The sequence below is a fragment of the Neodiprion virginianus genome, chromosome 3 (genome assembly GCF_021901495.1).
Source record: "Neodiprion virginianus isolate iyNeoVirg1 chromosome 3, iyNeoVirg1.1, whole genome shotgun sequence".
Taxonomy (NCBI): Eukaryota; Metazoa; Arthropoda; class Insecta; order Hymenoptera; family Diprionidae; genus Neodiprion; species Neodiprion virginianus.
Window position 1 is genome coordinate 35,639,694 of NC_060879.1, and position 23,468 is coordinate 35,663,161.

Genomic DNA, 23,468 nt, shown 5'->3' on the forward strand with positions numbered 1-23,468 from the left:
TCGCAGTTTTAACAACTTTATTCAATCAACGTCGAATAAATTAAACATAATGTTATGTATCATATATATATATATACAAAGTGCAGCAACAGAATATATTATACAACATACTTTTCTTTCGAACCAACGCACAATCACACGGTTAAATAACCGCTTCACAACTATATCTTTATAAATCTCCAGCACATGGCATTAAAAACGTCTTCAAAAATTGTAAAGTTCATTCAACTTACATCTATTAGCAAACTATCGTTCTCTTTGACCATTGCAGACTAGGATAAGTCGGAGAGTGCAACGCACATTACTATGGTTAGTATAGAATACTGCACCCGAAATCACATCTGCTGATATATGATTTCAAATGCCAAGAGACCAAAATGTGATTGAATTGATTAGTTTTGTCTTGACCACCGAGTACTTCGCATTAATTTAACTATAATCAATTAGCTAGCAATTAATTTGTGCTAAAAAGAACAGTGGATTTTTAATTAAATTTTTGGTACTCGCTAAAACTAAAGTAGTCAATTTGCGAAGAAAAATGCAACAATCTATTAGACTTTTAGGCATGTGAATGAAGTTTGATTTACAATTGATTCAATGACTACATCACTAATTACACCCACTATCAAATTTCTGGTAACATTTTATATACTGCTTGAGAAAAAGGAATTATTTGCAATTTGTAAGCTATTCTGAGATATTCACTCACTATTGATTTCCTTCTAAGCATGATTTAGTTTTCCGTATACGTCAGCTAAGTAATAATTACGACATAAAACGAACTGATAATTGGTAACATTTACAAATTTGTGCAATGAATAAGTTAAAGTTTTTGTATTCAAAATAGCTATGAGTGTTAGAAAATTTTTAGTCACTCATTAAATTTAAATAAAGCTAAATATTTAATCGTAAGAATAAAGTAGAGATATACGTATACTAGATCGGAAGAACAAGAAATTTTTAGCAATATTATTTAGAATGTAACATTGAGATGTGACATAGCAATAATGCACTTATTAATCTTTGGTTATATTTAAATGCAAACTGGTAATATATTTCACTGTTGGTATCGAATCAGTGTTACGAATTAACTTGTTCAAGCATTTGAGTTTGCCAAATACCTGGAGTCATGAATCACTATTTACAGATGGTAAATATTCGAATATACATAGGTGTGTGTAACGTAAGAAATAAAAAAACGATAATCTCAAACATTGATTACACTCTACTGTTTGAATTTACAGTAAAAATATTACATTGTTGAGTCATTATGTTCCTTTCCTCATGTATTCGGCACATTTTCAGTTCAATTTCAACACTTGTATATACATTTTTTTTTGTTTTATCACATAAGATGCTATACAGTATAATGACGATAGAGTTAAAATATAGTATTTCGAAACATTTCTTTTGTTTTCATTTTTTGATAAGTATACCTATGTACCTATAACATAGGAAACGGTATTTTTCACAGATCCCCAATATTTACTTCAGGAATAGTTAAAACTTAGGACAATGAGCAATATATTTCAAAGCATATTATAGAATATATATAATATATCATTGATATAATAGTATTCGTGCTGTACGAAAGAAAATACTTCAGTTCTGACTGCCATCATTTGCAATCACAGAGAATATTATTTGGAGGATGATTATTATGGAATACGGTTTTTGTTTCCGCTGTTGCTAATAGTGATTTATTGAATACAAGGCTGTAGTTAAATGATATGAATCTTTGTATTTTACGGACGTAGTAGCGGGTAAAATGATATTTTCATATGTGTATAATATTTAAATGTCCACATTGTGCCGAACATATTTAGCTCTACCTATTGAATTTAGAAGTAATTACAAAATTTAGGTTATTTACGTACGATTGAGAAAAAAACCGAGTTGTAAATGTATCAATTATAATACATACCTCACTAGTACTCTTTATCATATCGCGTAATACCAATATGCTTACAATCACATGTGACCAAATTAAATGGTATTTAATCATTTACTTGATTTCTGAGATTGCAGGTTTGACTGTCAAACAGCTTGTCATAAGCATTGATTAATCATTGAGTCACAGCAAGTCAACACAATTACACTCCGGTTTCAAAATATAAAATATGTGCACGACTGAATGATCATTACTACATTATCATTATCTTCCATATTTTAATTTTTTTTTTTTTGTAAACAGGGCTAAGATGTCTTAATGATCAAAACTTAAATAATCTTGAATACGGACTTAGAAGAGTTATTATCAACATTGATAACATTCTGTATGATTATATTTTTTAAGGCTTAAGAGATATTATTTCATTAAGAGCTAAATTAATTTTACGCACGATTTTCCCCAATCCATTACTCAACCTGATGATGTCCGGTTATGGACATGAATACTTCACTTATACAACTAGACTATACGACCCTAGCATTAATCACATGTAAAAATCCTACAACGAAAAGACAAGTCGTTAATCACTGTCCAAAGTTGTAGTTTCTTTACTGGGCGCTTCCTTTAATTCTGATTCATCAACAAAATTGTTTTTGGAATTTCTCTCTTCGATTGATTTTACACACTGCAAAGAAAATGAAAATTTTTAATTCATTGAAACACATCGATATTGATTATACAAATCATTTTTCAATGAAATTTAATCTTCAAATCACCATATCCAATACACCACTGAAGATAGTTGATAATTGTATATGGTGCATATGCTTCAAAACAAATCAACAAAGAATGTATTTTGAAAATTTATTATAATATACTAAGATCAGTATTTTCAGTATCGTTTCATTCAACATTTAGACAGACGGACTTTGAAACACAGGGATATAAGAAGCATATTACGTACGTCTTCAATTCGTATTCGAGGTGCACTGATTTGCTCTGGGAAATGCCAAGGCTTGTGATCAACCTTGTGGAGACTTTTCCAACTCGGATAACCGATGGCAGCTTTGTGTAATTTTTTCACCATCTATCGATTTTACCCAATTTGAGTAAAGCCACAAACTAATGTTGCTCAAATTTACGGAGAAAAATAATTACCTTTCGAAAATTAAGAAATATTTGAACAAGTTCTTACCTTTGGTGCAAATATTTGTGTCACTTTATTTACCAGCCATACTGGTAATTTTCCATGTGGATCTGTATGTGATACATATCCCAACTCACAACCATCTCCATTAAGAGATTGCCTCACTATGTATCCTGAGGAATTATTTACATCATCGCGTTAGATATTGTTGAAAATGTGTAAAGTGTGTATAAAACAAGGCATCCAATGGCTAAGTGATACAAAATTCACTGAGAATTTCAGGATGAACAAGAATTTTTTCAATCAAACACGCAGGATCCAATATTTTTTGACCATTGAAATTTAAAAATGAACGCGTGATATGAAAATGCTGATACTGAGATACAATAGATAAAGAAAGAGTCAAGCGTAATTAGAAGTATATCAGCCATGTACCTGTGAGATAAGACGTAGCTCTCACGTAATTTTTCCTTGGTGGATGGTCTTTGTGAAAGACAGAATGATTGATGATAAGCTGTTCGTGCCCAATATCCAACCATGAACGATGCAAAACAAAGTCTCTATTCTTCAAAGGGGACGGACATGCCACTGAAAAGTGAAGTATTTTTAGCAACGATAAATTATAAAACTATATTCTATTCTCGATGGATGACATTTGTTTTCTTCGGTAATACCTGAACATTGAATGTTATTACAAGTATTGTGTAGATAATAATAAACATAAGTTGCTGAATAACATTTCCAAACTCCACGAATATTCTCGAGGCTACTCACTTGAATAGTACCCGATGTCATTGTTGGGATTGAAAAAGCCAATGTCCTTGGACTCAATCATGTGTGTATCCCAAACTTTTCTATATTCAGGATCATGGAGGACGTCGTATAAAGTTTCTGGTAAAACATCAGGAAATCTTGTCTTAATCTATGAACGCACCAAAAAATACATTTCTCAAATGGCAATTTCCATACTCGAATTTGCAGTATATTTTTTTTAATTGTAACTACAAACATGTTCAGTCCGTGTTTTTTGAACCCCATAAACAACAACATGGATTAGGATGAATCAAGACTCACTTTAACCATCCTGAAGCTCGTCCCAGTCACAGTTTTAGTCCAGACCGAAAGATCAGGTTTGTTGTAATCCAGCCTCCACTCATTGTTATCATCGTACAGCTGCTTTAGCTTCTCAAAGTCTTTGTCCTCCGCTATCCTGACAACTCCCACGTCCATTATAATTGGTTTCTGGGCATAAACTAGAGAAAATCACGCCAAATTATTAACTAGTGAGATGCTATATATTTTTCTGAGTTATGCTTTTCAAAATTTTAATAACTCACTAGCTAGCTATCTAGGCTAGAGCCAAAAGCCGTCTGGCCAACATTCTTTTGCTTTTAGTCAACAGCAAATGGCATACTGATTAGATTATTCTCCTACAACGATCAAGTTATGTGGTACGTGTTTTATTAGAACGTTATCGACACCGTCATCATCAATTATTCGCTAAGTTCTACCACCTGCTGTAGCTTTGGAATATTTATTACGTGTAATTGGAGTCAACTTGCATCGACACGAAGAGCAATAAATTTAATTAAATATGTTCCTATACAAATGTACATTAAATGCTTTAAATTAAACTAAAAATTAGTAGATTTTTAATACATTACCATCGTAAATTATAAACAAAATGATAGAAAAAACAAACTAGCAAACTAAATGAACGAAGTGAAATAATATATTTGCGGATACATTGATCATTATAAGGAGATATTTCGACCAAATAATAAGTTTGCTTAGAAAGACAACGAAAAAATGTTATACAGATTCAATTTAGTTGGGTGACGGTCAGGGATGAAATGATACAATTTTAGCAATCAGTTATGTTTTTTCAAAACGACATTTCGGCAGGCCCCACCTACCATCATCAGGTTTCTTTAATGTAAAATAAGTCACAATTTTTACATGAGAATTTCTAGTGCTTACAAATTTACTAATGTACATTGTTTAACTTTATTATTGAAACTAACGTGAAAATTGAATTGTTCTAAACTTACATATATCGACATTCCTAAACATTTGCCATGTTTGTTACATGATGTGCAAGAAGGAAATGACTACCCACCTGCCTATACCACAGGACTGTTATCTCAATGTTTATTTCAGCAACTATCTTTGAAAGTCATACAATTGTTTACATAACAGTCAGTACAGTTTCTATTGAGAATTTATATGATGGCTAAATAGAGGTGACTGAGATTTTGAATGTCAGTTTTTTTGTTTAGTGTGTTGTTTTTATAAATATAAATCATGTCTTTGATAAGCCTCTGATGCCAGTTTGTTTCCTTGTCAATAATCTTTATGTTTTCGAAGTCAAACCTGTGCCCTTCAACCAATGAGTGTTGGGCCAAAGCCGATCTATCCGGATCACGTGTTTTTATATCATACTTATGATTTGCAATACGTTTATTTAGATGTTGTGATGATTAGCCAATATAACATTTATCGCAATCTTTACATTCAATTTTATAAACAATATTGGTTTGTTCCAGTGTAGCGGTTTTTGATTTTAGAGATGTAAATATATTATTCAATGTATTGGTAATTTTGTATGAGACTTTGATATTTTCTTTCAATAGTGTCTTTCTGATATTCTGTGACAGGCTGTTAATAAAAGGGATTGATCTAAGACATTTTTGTTTGCTGGTATCGATGTTATCAACATTGTTTTCTATGCAGCTATTATAATGTTTGTATTTTCGTTGTTCTTGTAAATGCCTAATCAGTTTCGATGGATTACCATTTTTCCTCAGATTTTCACGTACTAATTTCAAATTTTTCTATCTGAATTGAGCATCAGCAAGTGTTATGCTTCTATCAAATAGGCCTATTGCTACACGTTTTTTATATTGAAGCAAATGGTGCAATTGATAGTTTATGTATCTGGCAGACCATGTTTCTTTATGATACCAATCCGTTAGCACTATTCCTTCGTAATCAATGATACAGATATCAAAAAAGCTGATTCTATTGTTTGCTTCTATTTCATACGTGAACTTTTGTTGGATATTATCTTTGTGCACATGTGTAATTATATCATACACGTATCATTTATAAAAAATTAATTCCAAATGAAGCGCACTGATGACTGTTTGTTATAATTTTTCGATTACTGAATGAGCTAGACATGGACTAATTGATGACCCCATAGCTACTCCATAGGTTTGTTTGTAAAAACTGTTATTATGTATAAAATACGTTGAGTTCACGCATATCTCAACAGTTTTCACAAATTCCATCTTAGGAATGGCTATGTGTTTTATTATTCGAGCCCAGTTTTTCTTTATGATCGCTATAACTAAATTAGTAGGTATGTTCGTATATAGAGAAGACACATCTAACGATAGGCGGGGCCTGCCGAAACGACGTTTTGAAAAAACATAACTAATTGATAAAATTGCATCATTTCATCGCTGACCGTCACCCAACTAAATTGAATCTGTAGCACATCTACACGCTCACGTACATCAATCTCATCTATAAAAAAATGTTAGTGGTAAGATAATAAAAACTTTAACTACTCTGTCAAATTATGCACACACATAGATATGTCAAGAATCAAACAATCGTCAGAGTCAACAGAGAGAAAAAATCCGCAAAGTATTAACGGTTTGGGGGTGTAGAGGAGTTATTTGTACAGGAAAAAGAAACAAAAAAAAAAAAAAAAATGGAAAGTAATTTACTTACCTACCCTTATGCTGATACTCCTGTTCAGTGTCACGGCGACAAGTTCGTTTTATTCACTCCGCATGTGAGGATATATTCGTGAATTTGCGATTAGATAAACGATAACTACATATCGAAGCTAATATACTTTATGACATAGGTATGTGAGCAGGCGGGGAGAAGGCGGGGAAATAGCGATTATGAACACATAACATCTGCGTCAAGATGCGAATAAAACAAATGCGAATTTATGTGACGTTACTGCAACAAACCGAAGGGCAAATTAAATTGACGCATGAGCGACCAAAAAGTGGATAGAACTGGTACGGTCGAGGGCAAAAGAAAAGAAAAGAAATTCGCAAAAACTCCGCAGAAGGACGAGGAGAGAAACCTGCGCGACCTTACAATACGCACATCCCGTGAGTAAACTGTTCTGGCGTTTTATTGATTCGTAAAACATAATTCAAACTTTCAGTCGAGTATATATATTAACGGTATTTTCGCACGAATTCATTTACTCTATCGATTTGCCACTTGCCAGTCAAGGAATCGCCCGATTCTTCCGTAAGTGACCTAGCGTCAAATCGTATTTGCACGAGGTTATGTTGTCACTGTATTTTAAACACGCATTCTTGGCCCGACCGGGGGGCGATGTGCCTAAGAAACTGTTTTAAAAACATTGATATTACCTTATCTACGATATTGCATAACAGGGTCATGGCCACTGATATACATTCAACGAACTTTTCGCGTTTCTGCGACTAGACGGCATATCCCAACTGACTGCCAGCCGTCCGCAAACTGCCGCAAACTTTCTGCTCGAGGGCTTGGGACTCCTCTCTGTCACCGAGAAACCGTGGGAATTTTTTTTAACTATTAACTGCTGTGAGTTTGTTACCCTCTTCTGTCTCGTGAAACTTCCCGAAATATAAGTATCGCCGATCATTTACGTCATTTCTGTGCTTGCTTTACAACAGTGCGCAACTCGAAATCGTTAATTTCTCTAAAAAATGATAGGATTTAAGTTAACACTTACATCTAATTCGCAATTACGGATCATTCTTTGACATAGTTTACACACAATATGATGACATCGATTTTTCTTATCTCTGACTGGAATGATTAAGATTAGATTATCGATGAAGACATTATCAAAAAATCCGTGTTGTGCCGTGTATTTTTAAATCGTAAAGGGCATAACTCGTGTTTTGTCAAATTACTACAATTTACACTTCAACAAACTTATTTTTGCAATTTATATTTTATATGTAACAAAACATGGATAGCAAAATTATTTTCACCTAAACAGTTTTTTATATATTGACGTAAAAACATTTTTAAAAATATTTTTGTGAATATCTAAGTATCTTGTGCATAATATTAATCAATCTATGATCACTGCACCATATTTTGATATTAATCATGGTACAAAAGGATAATTCGAATTATACCTTAGTAACCATTGTTTAGCAAATTTGGTAATCTCATTCACAACATCACGAATTGCAATGGCCATAATTAATTACCTTGACTAGAAACACATATTTGTACGTAATATATATATATATATATTGTCATTTTTTAGTGTATAATAATAATAAAATAATCTTAGAAATATTCTAAATCATTCTATTTCTAAGATTATTTTACTATTATTATACACTAAAAAATGACAATGCAAGTGTAACAGAGATTATTAAATGCTGTGCATTAATCTGTTCTTTCCTCTATAATTCCAGTCCCATTGTTGCATCATAAAATTTTATTTACAATCCGATTATGGCTCCAAAGGATTCTGTAAATACTGGAAACACGATCCTAGATGAAAAGATAAAGGAATGGCTGTCTTGGAATAATGTATGAACCAATTCTGTAATAAAAAAAAAAAAATTTCGCGTAAAGATTAATATTTTTTAATCTAAATTTTATTTCCAAGGATTCAGCAGCAGAAAATGAGATTCAGAATTACATCAATGAAGGAGATGTATCGACTCTGTCTAAACTTTTTCTTACGCGATTGGAATTTGGTACTGCTGGACTGCGTGGTCGTATGGGTCCAGGATACAGTCAACTAAACGATTTAGTAATTGTACAAACTGGACAAGGATTTGTCAAATATTTACTATCCACGATTTCTGATGCTAAGACAAAAGGAGTGGTGCTCGGATATGACGGTAGACATCATAGTAAAAGGTGTTACTCTATCGTTCATTTCTTATTCAAGTGAAATTCATAAAGTTGTAGGCCCAATTGCTATGATTCAGAAAAAATGTGCACACAATAGTAGTTGGGATAGAAGTCCTAGAAATTTTTTTAATTCATGATGTGTGAACAAATCTCGCTAATTTAAAAGAAATTGTTTACAGATTTGCAGAGCTGACTGCCGCTATTCTTGTGAACAATGGTGTAAGAGTTTACATGTATTCAAAGGTTTGCCCAACACCTTTCGTCCCCTATGGAGTATTGAAGTATAAATGTGCAGCAGGTATAATGGTCACAGCGTCGCACAACCCAAAGGAAGATAATGGCTATAAAGTTTACTGGGATAACGGTGCTCAAATTATTTCACCCCATGATAAAGGAATTCAGAAATCCATCTTGGCTAATTTAGAACCATTGGAATCGTCGTTTAACACTTCAGGAATTAATAGCCATCAGCTATTCAGTGATCCACTTGAGGATGTTATGCAAACTTATTTTAAAACCCTTAAAGATATGGTTTTGTATCCTGAAACAAACAAAAATACAGTTCTAAAGTTTACATATACAGCTATGCATGGCGTGGGATATGATTACATGGTCAAAGCATTTGATGCAGCTAACTTCAAGGTAATTTTTAGCTCAAAGTATCCATGTGACGGGAAAATAGTCTGGAACTCTATTCTAATTTAAAATAATTGAAAACATGTTTCTGTCTCACGCTCCATATTACTACATCTCATATTTTTCAGCCATTCATTGTGGTCGAGGAGCAAAAGGATCCCGACCCAGACTTTCCAACTGTTAAATTTCCAAATCCAGAAGAGGGTAAAAGTGCGTTAGATCTGAGTATGAGGACTGCTAATCAAAATGCTTCTGGAATAATTTTAGCCAATGATCCAGATGCAGACAGACTTGCTTGTGCTGAAAAAAATCAGAAGTACGTTATTGAAGGGGGTATATAATCTGTTAAGAAAAATGTTTTCAAACGACTCATGCGTTTCAAGAAGGATACGATAATTAACTCACACCCTCGAAAATTTTTACACAAATGTCATATAACGACATGCATTAGAACTAATCCACCAACATTTAGGATTTAGTCCATTTTCATTGTCAAGAAGCATGTAATGGACTCTGAATACTGTTCTTATGAACAATTTTCATGATAGTGTATGAAACAAGGTGTACAGAATACCATTTTTTTTATTGTTCACTCGTTTCCAAATACCATCACTCTAGAATTATGTTATGAAATTTTTTAATTTTCTGACGAACCATGCAGTTTACATGTAGGAATAGCCTTTGATTTTGATTGTGTTTGATTATCACAATTGATGTTGTCCAAAATTGAATTTTCAACAACACATATTAACATCAATGCATTAGTAAATGATTAATTGCTCCATCAATAATAATGTGTCGAAATGTATCATTTGGCGTCAGCGCCAATTTTTTACCATCGAAATGACCGAAAACATTGACAACTTATTTTAGTTCATACACACAGAGCATAGCCATTAACTTTCTTTTATTAACGATTTTCTATGAGCACAGAAAAATATTTTTTTTCACTGATGTACTTATTTTACAAATTTTCAGAGGCGAATGGCGAGTTTTCACTGGCAATGAATTAGGAGCCTTATTAGGCTGGTGGATGCTACATCACCACCAAGTGCGATACCCGGATGCGAATTTAAGTGACGTGTTCATGTTAGCATCTACAGTTTCGAGTAAAATACTGCGATCTATGGCCAACAAAGAAGGTTTCACATTCGAAGTAAGCACACCTACCTAATTTGATAATGAATCATAACAACGGCTCGGACTAACAATTCTACTAATTTGTTCTTAGGAAACATTAACAGGCTTCAAGTGGATGGGTAACCGAGTAACAGAGCTGTTACGTCAAAAGAAAACCGTATTATTTGCTTTTGAAGAAGCTATTGGATTCATGTGCAGCTCCACTGTAATAGATAAAGATGGTATCAGTGCGGGTGTCCGCGTCGCTGAAATGGCATCATATTTAGAAACTATGGGGATATCGCTTGCTGGAAAGCTAGACGAGATTTATGCAGAGTGAGTATTTTTTGTCTACTTTATGGTGTGTAATATCGTCAAGACCAATTGCTACTGCAAAGTTGTTGAAGAAATTTAAGGTTCATGTTAAAAATAAAGTACATTAACTTTTTGAATGCAGCTCTTTAAAACAGCGATAACTGGGCATTCATTTCCGTCACTTACTTTATAATAGCATGAATCGACTCGAACATTCTTGCACGTGCAAATATTCCCACCTGTGCACAAACGTGCAATTAATAATATTTTTGTATATGCTCGCAAGTTATACACACACTTGTATCACACAACCTGACTAGAAAATTTGTGCAACGCAAACTCTATAGTCAGAATCTTACTCAAGGTATGTAATTCTAAATGCAGGTATGGTCATCATATTAGTGATAATTCCTACTACATCTGTCATGAGCAACTGGTGATCAAAAGTATTTTTGAAAGACTAAGAAACTTCAACGGAAAACCAAATACGGTGAGTACCTTTACCTTGTTACTTCTTTCATTAAGACTAATCAGCGTAATGTGAAACTTGACCAGTTTGCACATAATTCAATTAAATTACCACAAGAAACACATGGTCTATTTTCCCTCGTAAAATTTCGTGGAATTGATGACTTCTATTACGTGCATCCACTCGAAGTCCTGCTAAACAAAGTGTGCATGTTACATGCTACTCTAACATGTTTCCTACCCTGGCCTCACTAATTTCTCTAACGGTATTGAAGTTATCATTTTTTTAGCGCTGCGAAGACTACTTTCATGTAAATTAATCTTGAGGAACGACCTTTACCCAAATAGGGAATGAATCATGAAATTTATTTACTTTCCTAATAAGCTATTGTTTTTTTTCTCTCCTGTATTTGAATATTCTGTTTATACAAGTTGTATAACATCGTGGGAGAAAATCTAAATTCTACATATCAGTTAACTTTGATTTCATTATATTCCAACATGAAACACATAGGTTGTGCTTGAGAATAATTCATAGATTAGTAAAAAAAATTTAAATACATGAGTAATATATATTAGTTAATTTAACTTCTTCAATATTTCTAATCCCGAGTTGTAGAATCTTGTAAAATTTTAGCTTTGTCATGTGTTTATGTGAACCTCCAAGTCAACTTAACGGTTTACGTAATAAACACATAATTTATTCTCAAGGTAAACGAGTTTCCAATTCATTACAATAACGCAAGAACTTCAAAGAACGTGATGGAAGGTAGTTCATATATTTGAAATGATAGGAATAGTACTCAATGTGTACATATAGAGAAAAAGATACCTTATCATTACTGACACATAGTTAAATACGTATGGAGGTATCTTTCAGAACGTAAATACTTATCTTCATTACAAAAGTAAGATTATCCAATCGGCACCCATGCGGTGCCAAGTTAGCCAATAAAAATATTTCTACCATTTTAATTGATGACAACGCTTGTATGGAAAATATTTTATCCAATTGGAATGGAAGTAATAGTCAGTTTCAACTGCAAGGCTGTCGTGACTGGATTGAGAACAAACAAAAATATCTCTTCAAATATTAGATATCACTTGATCTCAACTTTTTAGCCTCGTTTATTGCTTGAAAATACAATTGACAATGTTGTTCAAAAGTCATTTATTAACTATAAAAATAATATTTTGAAATTGATGTATTGAAGTTGCATGTTTATGTATGTGAGTTTTTACTAATAATGAACATGACTTACTTCACTTTATTTACAGTTCAAATTGCATTTTCTGAAACACTTCGTGTCGCTTGCTGCAATATTAATATCAGACGGGAAGTTTGCGATTTCTTTTTTAGTGTTTAAATACTGATTTTTATGATTGGTCTCCATTGATTTTCTTCACTTTGTTACATTTTTGGTACTGTTTTTTCCATTTCGATTCACTTTTTCCAGTGTTTTATTATCGTGTGCTGTTAACTCTTGAGTACTAACATTTGTGTGATGACCTTATCTATATATACATATAGGAGTTGGTCAGCAAAGTAGAGATAAAATTAAAACGAGCAGAAAACGTGAACATCTTTCACAGTTGAACTATCAACGTTCCTGAAAGTCATAAAATAATAATCAAAATGTCAAACAACACAGTGTGGTTGAATAAATTGACGGACATGTTCCTCACGTCGCTGACGCTCATTCCATTCCTTCTTTTGGGAATATTAGCCATTCCTGTAGTGCAGTCCTTATATTTTCTTACACCTTTCTTCGAGGAGACATCGGAAGTGGGTGTATCGTAAGTGAGGACATTGTTGATTTCTTCACCGGTAACTTTTCATTTACATATTTGTTCAACATAAATATTTGTTCTTTCCTTTTATGTTTTATTACAAAAAGTTTGAGCCATAAGTTTATGATGTGTGTAAATGACTCAGAATTATTACATTCCGTAATATGTACTAAGACTACTGCAATAAAGAAATGCAAGGTTCAAAATGTTAATAATTTTCAATGAAGACGAGTTCGACAGGAAGTTTGCACAGAATTACTAAGCATCCATTTTTCCGGAAAAATTGGTTTATGCTGTGATTTTCTCCAAGTTCCCTGATGGATGCTAAATAAACTTGTGGAAAAAAGTAAAAGATGTAGCAGTAAATTTACCATTACATATAATTGTTTTACTTTACCAATTGCATGTAAATGTATTTGGCAGCATTCTACTCATAATTTTTTAACCCTTTTCTGATTCTGATTCTTATTTTATAAAAACTAAAATTTCTGGAATGCAATACAGTCCTCCCATTTTTCTTTAAAATACAGTAGACAGTATCTCATACCAAAAGTGATGAGCAAATAGTCTCACGAATTTTTCCTATGTAGTTTATAAAGTTTTATTAGAAAACAATTTTAATGCTATGAATCCACCGTTTATGCTTTACAGTATCCAAGCAGCATCCTTGGAGGCAAATATCCCATAATTGGCATTCGCGATCTTACGACAGGATATGATAATACACAGCCCGACAACAAAGCAATTCTGCCAGTTTCAAAGTCCAGCCAAATGGTCACATTCACATTTGAGAATGGGCTTGTACTTACGTTGCGTACCAGTGGTACTGAACCCAAAATCAAATATTACACAGAGTTGTGCGCCTCGCCAAATAAGCAGTGAGTACTTCAACTTGCATAACTAACAAAATTTTGTATAAATTCACTGTCCTGATGAAAAGAATCATTGTCTTGTGATCATATTATTATTAAACAAGCATTATTTCGAATGTCTAAAAAAACGTACATGCATTATCAAATTTTTTTTATAAATTTCACGCAATAACGTAAGGCAATTTACATGATACAAAATTGTTGTTAGCCCTTAAAAAATTTCGCACGAATTTCATCTACACTTCGTAAATGTCTTATCATCAATGATCAATAACGATGGCAAATTGTTATGATTGTTAAACAGCTCAGCTATCATGTGATAATCAATATTTTAGACATTCTCATTAGAATTATCTTATCTCTGATCGAACGGGCCATATTTTATCCATGCTTTGATTAAATTTTTCATTAGGCTTGAGATGCCCAAGCAAAGCAGCTTGCGGCCATCTAACTTTATATGAAAAATATCGTACCAATCACAAATGAGTACGATCAGAGTAGAACACAAGCAGGAAGTTCAAAAACGAATGTCTAACTTGTAATCTGTGTGATATTTTATAACGTATATACAATGCAATATTGATAATGGCATGACTAACTGTGCCAATTCCTTTTTCTAGGGACCTTACAGAGCTGAAGGATGTACTTAACGAAATGGTGGCTGCTATTGTGCTTGAGTTTTTACAACCAGAATTGAATGCGCTTATTTCGAGAAGTTCGTGACTTGATTACTATCTATTTAATTATGATATGGTATGAAGAATGAAGTTAATTTAAATGATTTCATGAACGTTGTCAAAGGAATAGTTTAGTTCTAGTCACAAACCTATTTAACACAACCAGTGGATATTTGAAATAACCCATTAGATTTTTTCATAACATTCATATTTTCTCAAAATATTGCTAGTTACAGACAATAATTGAATTGAAATAACTTCTAGTTCTATTGTTTTTGGAAATTTTTGTTGAAGACAATCGAATTTCTAGTTCATCACGAAAAATAAAAAAGTATTCACTTATCAGTCATATTGAAATGAATAAATTAAAAAAACATATACGTTAATATTTCATTAAATGTTCGTTTTTTATATTCCAGTGATAGAAGGGCAAGATTTTTTATTATACCTCCATATTCTGTGTTAATAAAAGAAAATATATTGTTTCTTATTTTTCCGTATTTGTATCACAATATAATAACTAGTGATTTATTACAATTAATTGTAGTTGACTGGAACGATTTGTCCAAAAGGGTCTTGTGATTTTCATAATGATTAACGTTTGTTGGATTTAGGTTAAACCGAATGTTCTACTTTCTACAATAAACAAATTAATCTTAGCAGTGAATTATTAATTTATGATGCAACGATAATCATATTCTTATCCCTATGTCTTGCTAATTGATACCTGTGTATTGTACCTATCACAGCCGGTATAACCGATACATAAAACGGAAATTCTCAAACATTGCAGTAATGACAATTAAGACTTTATTTCGTAGATAATATATTCTTCATTCGATAAATGTATCTCATTAAATTCAGCAACTGGGTCAGTTGCCATGCAGTGATAATTATGATCAGACTCCAGGGCAAGATAATAACGATATCAAGAAATATAACTTGTCAGACATAATAGACATTTAATGTGCTGTCGTTCTAGATATCAACATGACCTAATTACCTATATTGTTGCATTATATTATTCTTCAGTCCCAATAAATGAGATTTGACATAAATGTTTTACAGCGAGAAATAATTTTTCTGATATACTTTCAGGATATTATAATCAAAAACAAAAATTTGACGCTTAATTTGAGTCGAATGCTGACAAGAGTAGCCAGATATAAGGAAACGATCAAGCTCTTTTTCCGATTTACCATGTCGTCAGTACAGAAAAATAAATTCAAGTATATAACATGTCATTTCCGTGCATCATAACTATGCATATACATGTAGGAATATGTATCTAATAACAATTGGTTAACTTGTATTTAAAATATTCTTACTTTCAACGACCTTTTGGTAAGTTCTTGAGTTCTTTTTGACTCATTAGATACATCAGTTTTTTTTTGGGCTGATTTTCCGTTTAGTTCTACTCTTCTTTGAATTGGCCAATGTGCGGAATGTGATGCACTGTGAGAAAAATTAAAGAACATTTAAAATAATTTCTTTTTGTTGTTCTGAAAATTTACGGAGTAAATTTCATTTTTGGTGCAAAACCATATAAAATTCGGGCTCACCTGCTCATCTAACAAATCCATCAAAGCATTGAGATTGCATTTTAACCCTTGAGCTTTTAATGTTGCATGCAGATCCTCTAATATTAATGGTTCATAGGCCAAAATTTTGTTGTGTAGTACTTTATCCACCTGTATTAATTTCCGGAAAAAACCCTCCAAACTGTCCGAGTTATCAGACTGGCTGAGAGTGTAAGAATCATTATAGTCTGCTCCTTCGTAGTCGTCGGAGGCTTCCCCTACAGTTCTTCAAATCAACGAAAATTTTTTAGTAGGCATAACATGCAAAGAATCCATGCATTTTTACACTTAATATCATTAGTTGATTTCTATTGATATTTCTATTTACCTGGCATCAAAAACCAATGCTTCAGAGTCGGACTCAACATTAGCAGTGTTTTTGCCATTCAGATCTTCAATACTGTTACTCCTGTTCAGTCTTTTAGGAGCGGGGCATTCATTATTGCTACTGTATAAGTTAGAATATGAAGTCACATTGTCATCAGCCACAGGCACCAATGGGTGTAATTCGTTATAAATGTACCTGAGAAGTTGTTTAGCTCTGTGACGTTTTTGTGCCTTCAATCCGTATTTGTTCAACTCTTTCTGTTAAAAAGTAATAAAAACACTGTTACGAAAACATTCTTGTTGGAAAGAAAGTTAAATGAAACAACGTGTTTTGACTAAGAAATGAAACAACTTACCCTCAGTTCGGGTGTCTTCATTGCACTATAATTAGCCAGTGGTGTGACATTTTCGGTAGGTACTTCTTGTACTAGTGTCGTTTCATTTTCACCTTTGCTGATATCCTGATGTTGCACTGGTGGCGTCCTCACCTTTGCCAATTCACAGTCAAATGAATCATTCATTAAATTAGACGAATTTGATTCCTTTGTTTTGATAATATTTTCCGATATTGATCTCTTTTGCAAACTAACGAGAGAACGTTTTGGAATATTTATTGGTGATATGCTTCCACTCCTTGAGTGGCTTGTTGAATGTTTGGAAGTCCTGACTTTTGATCTTTTCATCGAAAAATTAGATGGAGTTTTACTCATTTTATGGATGTTAGAATTTTCATTGTCACTCAAATCACTGTCCAAGATATGATATTTTCTTACTGTGCTCTGATTGCTTGCATCTCCTCTCTTTTTGGTATTTACTGCGTTGATTTTCGAAGAATTCTGTTTAACAGAAAATTCTGCTTCATTGAAATCTGCGTCGCTTATTCTGTCATGTGAGAAAACATCATCGAATACAGTTCTATATGTTCGAGAAATAGGAGTCGATATAAATGAATCTGAAGGATCTGCTCTAGATGGTGTGGCTAAATTCACAGGCGATTTGGGTGAAGTATGATTACTCCTGCTGCATTTTTCAAGTAAACTGTCAACGTTATTGCTAACTATATTAACGAGATTAAGGTCCATTGAAGCGGATGATATTACTCCAGAAATTTCACAGTCAGGAGAAGATATGTCAAAGCTATTTTCGTCAAGATGTTGTAAATCCGGTATTTTTTCAATTTCGTCATCATTCTTCTCTTCCATATCCCCTGGGTCAGTCTCTTCACTGTAAATATCAGATTTTTTTGGTTTACCTAATTCGGACGATTCAACTTTTTCAGCCTGTCTAGGAAGTACAGACTCAATCCAACACTCGGCATCAGTGTCTTCATCGGATATGTTACGTTTTTTGGTTTTGCCATCATCATTTTCTAAGATTGTATCCTCCAGTTTTAAGTCAATGAAACTCTGAATTTCTTTGACCGTATTCTTGTCCATTCGTTCATCATCCGACATTTCATTATTCGATTTGGTTTTTGATAAAGACATTCTGTAATATTTACCATTTTTTCTACTTTTCGTTGAGATGTTCAAAGATTTAGTGCTAGATAAATCAGATAGATCTATTTCCAAATCTGAGGGTTCAGCATCATCAAATTTCAAAACGTTCTGTTCCCCAGTATCCGAGTCAGTAGAACTCAAAATTTCTGGTGATTTTTCAACATTTTTTCTACCCATTGGCAATCTGCCTGATAATTCCCTCTGTATATTAGATGTGCTCTGATTTGGGTCTGTGTACTCATACTTTGACGAGTAACTATTACAATTCGCTGCATCATGTGTGTTCCATAGTTCATCACCAGAGCTCTGATAATCTTCAGATGATAAGCGTTCATTTGTAACTTTAGAACTCGATATGGAGATCCGCGAGTTATTATTTTTAAGGGCACACCGATATTTATCTATACTGTTGTGGCTGTGTTTTCTCTTATATTTTGTGAACATGGATAAATCCTTGTCTTCGGTATCAGTGTTATTGGTTTCTTCATCACTGTTAAGTTTACTTTCTCTGGAAGATTCCTGCGTTAGATCAAAAATGGCATTAACAGTGTCATCCAGTTTAGCGACTCGTTTTTGGGATGGTTCTATTTCATTCTCAGTATCTTCATCATTATCTTCTTCATGGACTTTCGAGTCTGTTAATTCATCACAGCTGACTTCAGGTTTTGAGATGTGAGATGATCCCATATTTTTTAAGCATACGTCTGATATAATTTTATGGGTAGGTAAATTAAATATCGCAGGATTCTTAATAGCTTCTGACTCTATCTTCGCTTCAAAAATGCTCAGAGCTGTTCTTTTCTTTGATGGAACTTTATAATCTAAGTCAAGTTGTGTAGTATCTTGCAAATTTTTTTCAATTTTAGGCGAAACATCGGACCTTTTAATACGAAACGGATTTTTACGCTTTTTGCTAGGATACATGGCAACTGATTCGCATTCAGAATCCGATTCAGAAATGCCTTTAGAGTTTACCTTTTGGATTCGTTCAATTGCTATTGTAATATCGCCCTTTTTTTTTATAAACATGTTGGACTTATTTTTGTCAAAATTCATATCATCAACTTCCACATACGGATCAGCATCATTTATAGAAAGAGGGTGTCTGTAACTTTTTCGCTTACGAGTAGATACGAATTCAAAGTTCACTTCAGGTTTTCCACACTTTCTCCGGTGAGTCAGATCTGCTGTTTTATTAGCTGTTAATATATCATAATTAGAATTTTTAGTTTCCAAAGTTTTGGTGGAGGGAGATATAACTTCAATGTCTGAATCACTACCATTTGTAGTATGTTTCAAATTACATCCTTGTTGCTCCAATGCCATAATAGTATGTGAGGGATTTTCAATTACACTATCATCAAAAATGTCAGGGGATATGCTGCGATCTACTTCAAAATTTTTGTCAAGAAGTTTCAAGCTTTCAGTCCAAGGTAGAACATCACAATTGGTCTTGCTGAATGCTGAAGTAATTCTCTCGAAACTTTTTTCATTTGTGGTATTGAAGTTGACAGTTTCAATACTTTTGGAGTTCTTTTGGCTTGTCGGTATGGTTGATAAATTCTCACACGCAGTTCTGGTATTTGCTGAAGTTGATAAAAATTGTGCCCCGAAAGAGTCTTTGTTAAATGATACATGGGAATACATTTCTCGTTTTTGTTGTATCTTCAATTCCAAATGCGCATCCTGAACATTATTACAATCAGATTTATCGTACTCAATGTCTTGCTTATTTTTCTCCAGATTATTCCACACACTGTCTGGTGGGTTGGAAGAAATACTCACTTCTTCTTTTCCAGAACAACTAGAATTACTATCAGGCATGTCAGTAAGGTCTGGCTCAGAATTCATCTTTAAATGTGGTTGTTGAGTTAACATATTAACTTTATTTGATTTCAGTTCTTTTGATTTATCCCTTAAGTAAACAAATATTTGTTTCAATTTATACTTTCTTGCAAGTGCTCTTACTTCTGACAGGGTATTAGGATCATCAAACACTGACACGTATTCCACTATAACACTGCAATAGATATATTCCAGAAATGCACTTGCTACAGAAACTTCTATTTCTGGCCAGTATATTCTGGCCATTATGTGATCATTAGGTATCGCATCATCCAAGACTTCTCTACATCTTACAAATAATACTAGTCGATGGGCAGGTAATTTTGTATCTCCTTTTACAATCACTGAGACGTCACTCATGTAGGAATTAATCAGTAAAAATCTCCAGTCGTTGGACAAATGACCAATGAACTCTTCATCTATTCTACTCTTTGATGTTGTTACAGGATTATCATCAGCCGTTAAACTTTCAGCTTCAGAAGAGATGGAACTTTCTGAAAGAGCTGTGATATTTTCATCAATTGTTCCTGGAAGGTATTTCGCACTTTGGTCGAGAGGTTCCTATGAAGCACAAAAATATTTGTATTTTGAAATTTTTTTTAATCAATACTTGACGTTATTGCAATTACTGTATGACGATGTAAATTAATGACAGACGAAAAGGTAAACTGTCGTGTGTGAGTAATATACTAAAGAAACGAGAAAAAGTATATTGTTATTTCCTGTTTAAAGAATAACTCTAAAAAATATTTTACCTCTTTGGGTGGTTCTTCTTGTCCCGATTTTGTTTGAGACTCAACTGTGACTTTACATAATAAAAGCTCCAACTGATTACAAAAATATGAACCTTTACTACCGAGACATTGTTGAGTTTTATCCCATAATCTGTCTGTCTGTGGAAATCAAGGAAAAAAATTGATAATCAGAAAACAACTTATTAATCATAGGGCCAGAATTTATGAATATTCAAACTACGATCTAAATTCAATGCTTACCACACGTTCATAAGATTGAAGCAAGCGACTTTTGAGAATGATATTCTCTTCTGGTTTGGTAACTTCTCCCTCTTCCTCCACCATAGCTTGTGTTATCGCTTTGTCACCCATTAAAACTTCAGCGATTTGAACTGATAAAATATGATCTCTTTCCTGCTTAGTACGGGTTTGCAAAAGGGTTGGACCAGCCAGTCTTCCTAATGAAAAATAAGATTCAAATCTCATACATATATTTATAGTCTTCCATGTACAGTTAGTAAAAATGCATAGCGTCAATATTTTTATGATTGTTCATTGTTTGTTCGATTGACTGTAGATGCGTGATGCCTTCCAATGGCTAACTCGAAGGTTACATGTGCTTACAATTGCCAACGCTAGAACTTATACTGCATTACATTGATATTACTATTCAGTTCAGACCATATTCTGTTGTTCAATTGGAGGTGTGGCTGATATTTAAATGAATCTCCATTTGTTTCATGATGTCAAGTTTCGAATCTTGAATATTCCTCATTTTATCGAGCATTGATAATTTATGAAACTAATAACAATGTTCATTCAAAACCTCCTACTAAGATCACTTCTGGGCATCCACATAAAGAATGTGTTAAAGGGATGGTAACATACTTTTTTTGGATTTGTTACTGGTAGATACTGTTGCAGGCTTGTTTGTTGTGAATCCAAAATTCTGCAGTGTTTTTCTACGCTCTTCCGTCATCTCTCCATAACTTGAAGGACAGGGTTCACCTACTAGTAAGTGTGCATCTTCGATTTCCTCCATCAATTGTGCTTCATGGAGTGACATTGAGAGAGCCAAAGCTATTTGTAGTTGCGGATCTTTGTCTGAGATCTGTAACATTATTTTGCTTCTTCATTCATATTTATAATTATATCCTAAACCATCAAATAATGATTTTACAAAGCTTTACATATTCAAATCGTACCGATACTTTCTCTGTACATCACTAATTTCTCTGGAGAGTTTTTAGTTCATCAAAATCCTTTACGTACCTTACAATAAATGCATGGGTAATAAATAAGCTATTAACATTACGTTAGTTTTCAAAATTGCATGATCCATTAGAAAACATAGTATAAAATTGCATACCAATTTACGCGATACGGTTTTCTTCGGCTGTATTGGAGGAGCTTCGAGGAGGCCCAATGCTTTTCTCTCATTAGCTTGTTTTGCCTGCAATTCGACGGCATCCAAAAGTGTTTTGGTTGATACTTTATTCTTAGTAGCGCAACTTTTCATATGACTATTTTTAGTTGTTGTATCTTTAAACGATTTGAAACACAATGGGCATGGAAAACCAGTTTTCACCATTGTTTGTGGTTTGAAAAAAGATGATTCTATCGATGGTTGATTTACATTTGACAGAGCATCTCGATTTTTTTTCTGCTTTTTCTTAAGAACAGGTTTGTTCTCTTTATGAGTTAATCGCTTGTTTCGTAACGAAACTTTGAAATCCGCTAAAGATTCGTTCAAGTCCGTCTCTTTTACTGGGGATCGAAAATCAGCCAAGCTATCATCTTTATCTAGCGACGTAATGTCACTGAACATTCCACAACTAGAGGTACTTGTAGAATTCTCTGAATGCAAAAATGTTTCAATAGCTTTTGAATGACCGGCAGACCGATCAGATTCTTGGGCCAATCTAAAAAGAAATAATCATATTTTATATCCTATTACCAGATTTAATTCTAATGAATTTTGTATCTGGCAAATTTCGAGCGTCTGCCGTTCAAAATCTGACTCAGAGATCCTAAAATATTACAAGGTCAAAAAAATCACATAGCGCAGAAGTTTGATAAGAATTTCTTTTTATTACAAAAGACAACATAAGGGTTCTTACATTGTACGATAAGGTATATTAAAACAGTCAGATGTTGGACGAGACTTTTATTGACTACATAATCAAATCAACAGGATCCTACCTTTCGTCATCTTGCTTTTTTATCGACAATTTTTTGTTTCTAAGTGATAAATTTCTAGGGTTTATTTTTCTTCTACAATCTAATTCCCTCAATTGAGAGGGATCATCATGCTCCCGATTTTCCATTCTTACGTTTCTTGATGTACAATATATTGCATAGCTCTAAATACTGGGCTCTGCAGATTTCTGTTTTTCGGCCTTTGCTCTATCATCCATTATGTTATAGAATGTACTGAGCATTAAATTATTTCTGTGTCTTTCTTCTTCAGTAGTTTCACTTAGTATCTCTCTCCTCAATGCGCTCTTGAGCTCAAACGATTGAAAGATGCCATGAAAAAGAGGAGTATACCTGTGGAAATGAAAAACTCATTGTTATGTGTAGTCAGATGTCAGATATTTTTGAATAGCTCAGGCTCTTGAGCAATGCATACTTGACAAGCACACTACCGATATATCTGC

General features: G+C 33.3%; 3 protein-coding genes across 10 annotated transcripts; 1 reads left to right on the forward strand and 2 right to left on the reverse strand.

Annotated features, from left to right (window-relative positions):
• Positions 1-7,555, reverse strand: LOC124300071 (START domain-containing protein 10-like). Of its 4 annotated transcripts, none has more exons than XM_046753726.1 (7): positions 7,448-7,555; positions 4,113-4,291; positions 3,813-3,960; positions 3,474-3,626; positions 3,087-3,211; positions 2,856-2,978; positions 1-2,576 (listed from the first exon to the last, which is right to left on the reverse strand). In XM_046753726.1, the coding sequence occupies exons 2-7, from the start codon at positions 4,266-4,268 to the stop codon at positions 2,472-2,474; spliced, it is 810 nt and encodes a 269-aa protein (XP_046609682.1). In that variant the 5' UTR covers positions 4,269-4,291; positions 7,448-7,555; the 3' UTR covers positions 1-2,471. The 4 variants fall into 4 exon arrangements, with proteins under 4 accessions (XP_046609682.1, XP_046609679.1, XP_046609678.1 ...); XM_046753723.1 differs by lacking the exon at positions 7,448-7,555 and adding an exon at positions 6,784-6,922; XM_046753722.1 differs by lacking the exon at positions 7,448-7,555 and adding an exon at positions 6,780-6,918.
• On the forward strand, positions 7,039-15,482 carry LOC124300067 (phosphoglucomutase-2). 2 transcript variants are annotated; one of them, XM_046753716.1, is made up of 10 exons: positions 7,039-7,177; positions 8,498-8,615; positions 8,695-8,951; positions 9,125-9,587; positions 9,710-9,897; positions 10,560-10,737; positions 10,813-11,036; positions 11,400-11,505; positions 13,926-14,152; positions 14,767-15,482. In XM_046753716.1, the coding sequence occupies exons 2-10, from the start codon at positions 8,538-8,540 to the stop codon at positions 14,867-14,869; spliced, it is 1,824 nt and encodes a 607-aa protein (XP_046609672.1). In that variant the 5' UTR covers positions 7,039-7,177; positions 8,498-8,537; the 3' UTR covers positions 14,870-15,482. The 2 variants fall into 2 exon arrangements, with proteins under 2 accessions (XP_046609672.1, XP_046609670.1); XM_046753714.1 differs by lacking the exon at positions 7,039-7,177 and adding an exon at positions 7,524-7,643.
• LOC124300061 (uncharacterized) lies at positions 8,776-23,142 on the reverse strand. 4 transcript variants are annotated; one of them, XR_006907139.1, is made up of 11 exons: positions 23,011-23,142; positions 22,178-22,730; positions 21,697-21,919; positions 21,070-21,266; positions 20,830-20,967; positions 17,087-20,635; positions 16,732-16,988; positions 16,386-16,629; positions 16,152-16,278; positions 9,694-9,881; positions 8,776-9,486 (listed from the first exon to the last, which is right to left on the reverse strand). XR_006907139.1 is itself a non-coding variant. In XM_046753700.1 (10 exons), the coding sequence occupies exons 1-10, from the start codon at positions 23,133-23,135 to the stop codon at positions 16,204-16,206; spliced, it is 5,286 nt and encodes a 1,761-aa protein (XP_046609656.1). In that variant the 5' UTR covers positions 23,136-23,142; the 3' UTR covers positions 15,028-16,203. The 4 variants fall into 4 exon arrangements, 2 of the variants coding, with proteins under 2 accessions (XP_046609656.1, XP_046609655.1); XR_006907140.1 differs by lacking the exon at positions 9,694-9,881; XM_046753700.1 differs by lacking the exons at positions 8,776-9,486; positions 9,694-9,881 and having other exon boundaries at positions 15,028-16,278; positions 16,732-16,851; positions 16,927-16,988.
• Positions 23,143-23,468: the final 326 nt, after the last annotated feature.

What these genes read in the sequence shown, in the direction of transcription:
- LOC124300071 (XM_046753726.1), bottom strand. Translation starts at nt 4,268, where the DNA reads ATGGACGTGGGAGTTGTCAGGATAGCGGAGGACAAAGACTTTGAGAAG. An exon ending in AGCTACGTCTTATCTCACAG is followed by an intron (nt 3,212 to 3,473) that starts GTACATGGCTGA and finishes ATAATTCCTCAG; the next exon opens with GATACATAGTGAGGCAATCT. An exon ending in CACAAATATTTGCACCAAAG is followed by an intron (nt 2,979 to 3,086) that starts GTAAGAACTTGT and finishes TAAAATCGATAG; the next exon opens with ATGGTGAAAAAATTACACAA.
- LOC124300067 (XM_046753716.1), top strand. Translation starts at nt 8,538, where the DNA reads ATGGCTCCAAAGGATTCTGTAAATACTGGAAACACGATCCTAGATGAA. An exon ending in CTAGACGAGATTTATGCAGA is followed by an intron (nt 11,037 to 11,399) that starts GTGAGTATTTTT and finishes TTCTAAATGCAG; the next exon opens with GTATGGTCATCATATTAGTG. An exon ending in TGCGCCTCGCCAAATAAGCA is followed by an intron (nt 14,153 to 14,766) that starts GTGAGTACTTCA and finishes TCCTTTTTCTAG; the next exon opens with GGACCTTACAGAGCTGAAGG.
- LOC124300061 (XM_046753699.1), bottom strand. Translation starts at nt 23,135, where the DNA reads ATGGAAAATCGGGAGCATGATGATCCCTCTCAATTGAGGGAATTAGAT. An exon ending in TGAAGACACCCGAACTGAGG is followed by an intron (nt 16,989 to 17,086) that starts GTAAGTTGTTTC and finishes ACTTTTTAACAG; the next exon opens with AAAGAGTTGAACAAATACGG. An exon ending in GCATTGGTTTTTGATGCCAG is followed by an intron (nt 16,630 to 16,731) that starts GTAAATAGAAAT and finishes GTTGATTTGAAG; the next exon opens with AACTGTAGGGGAAGCCTCCG.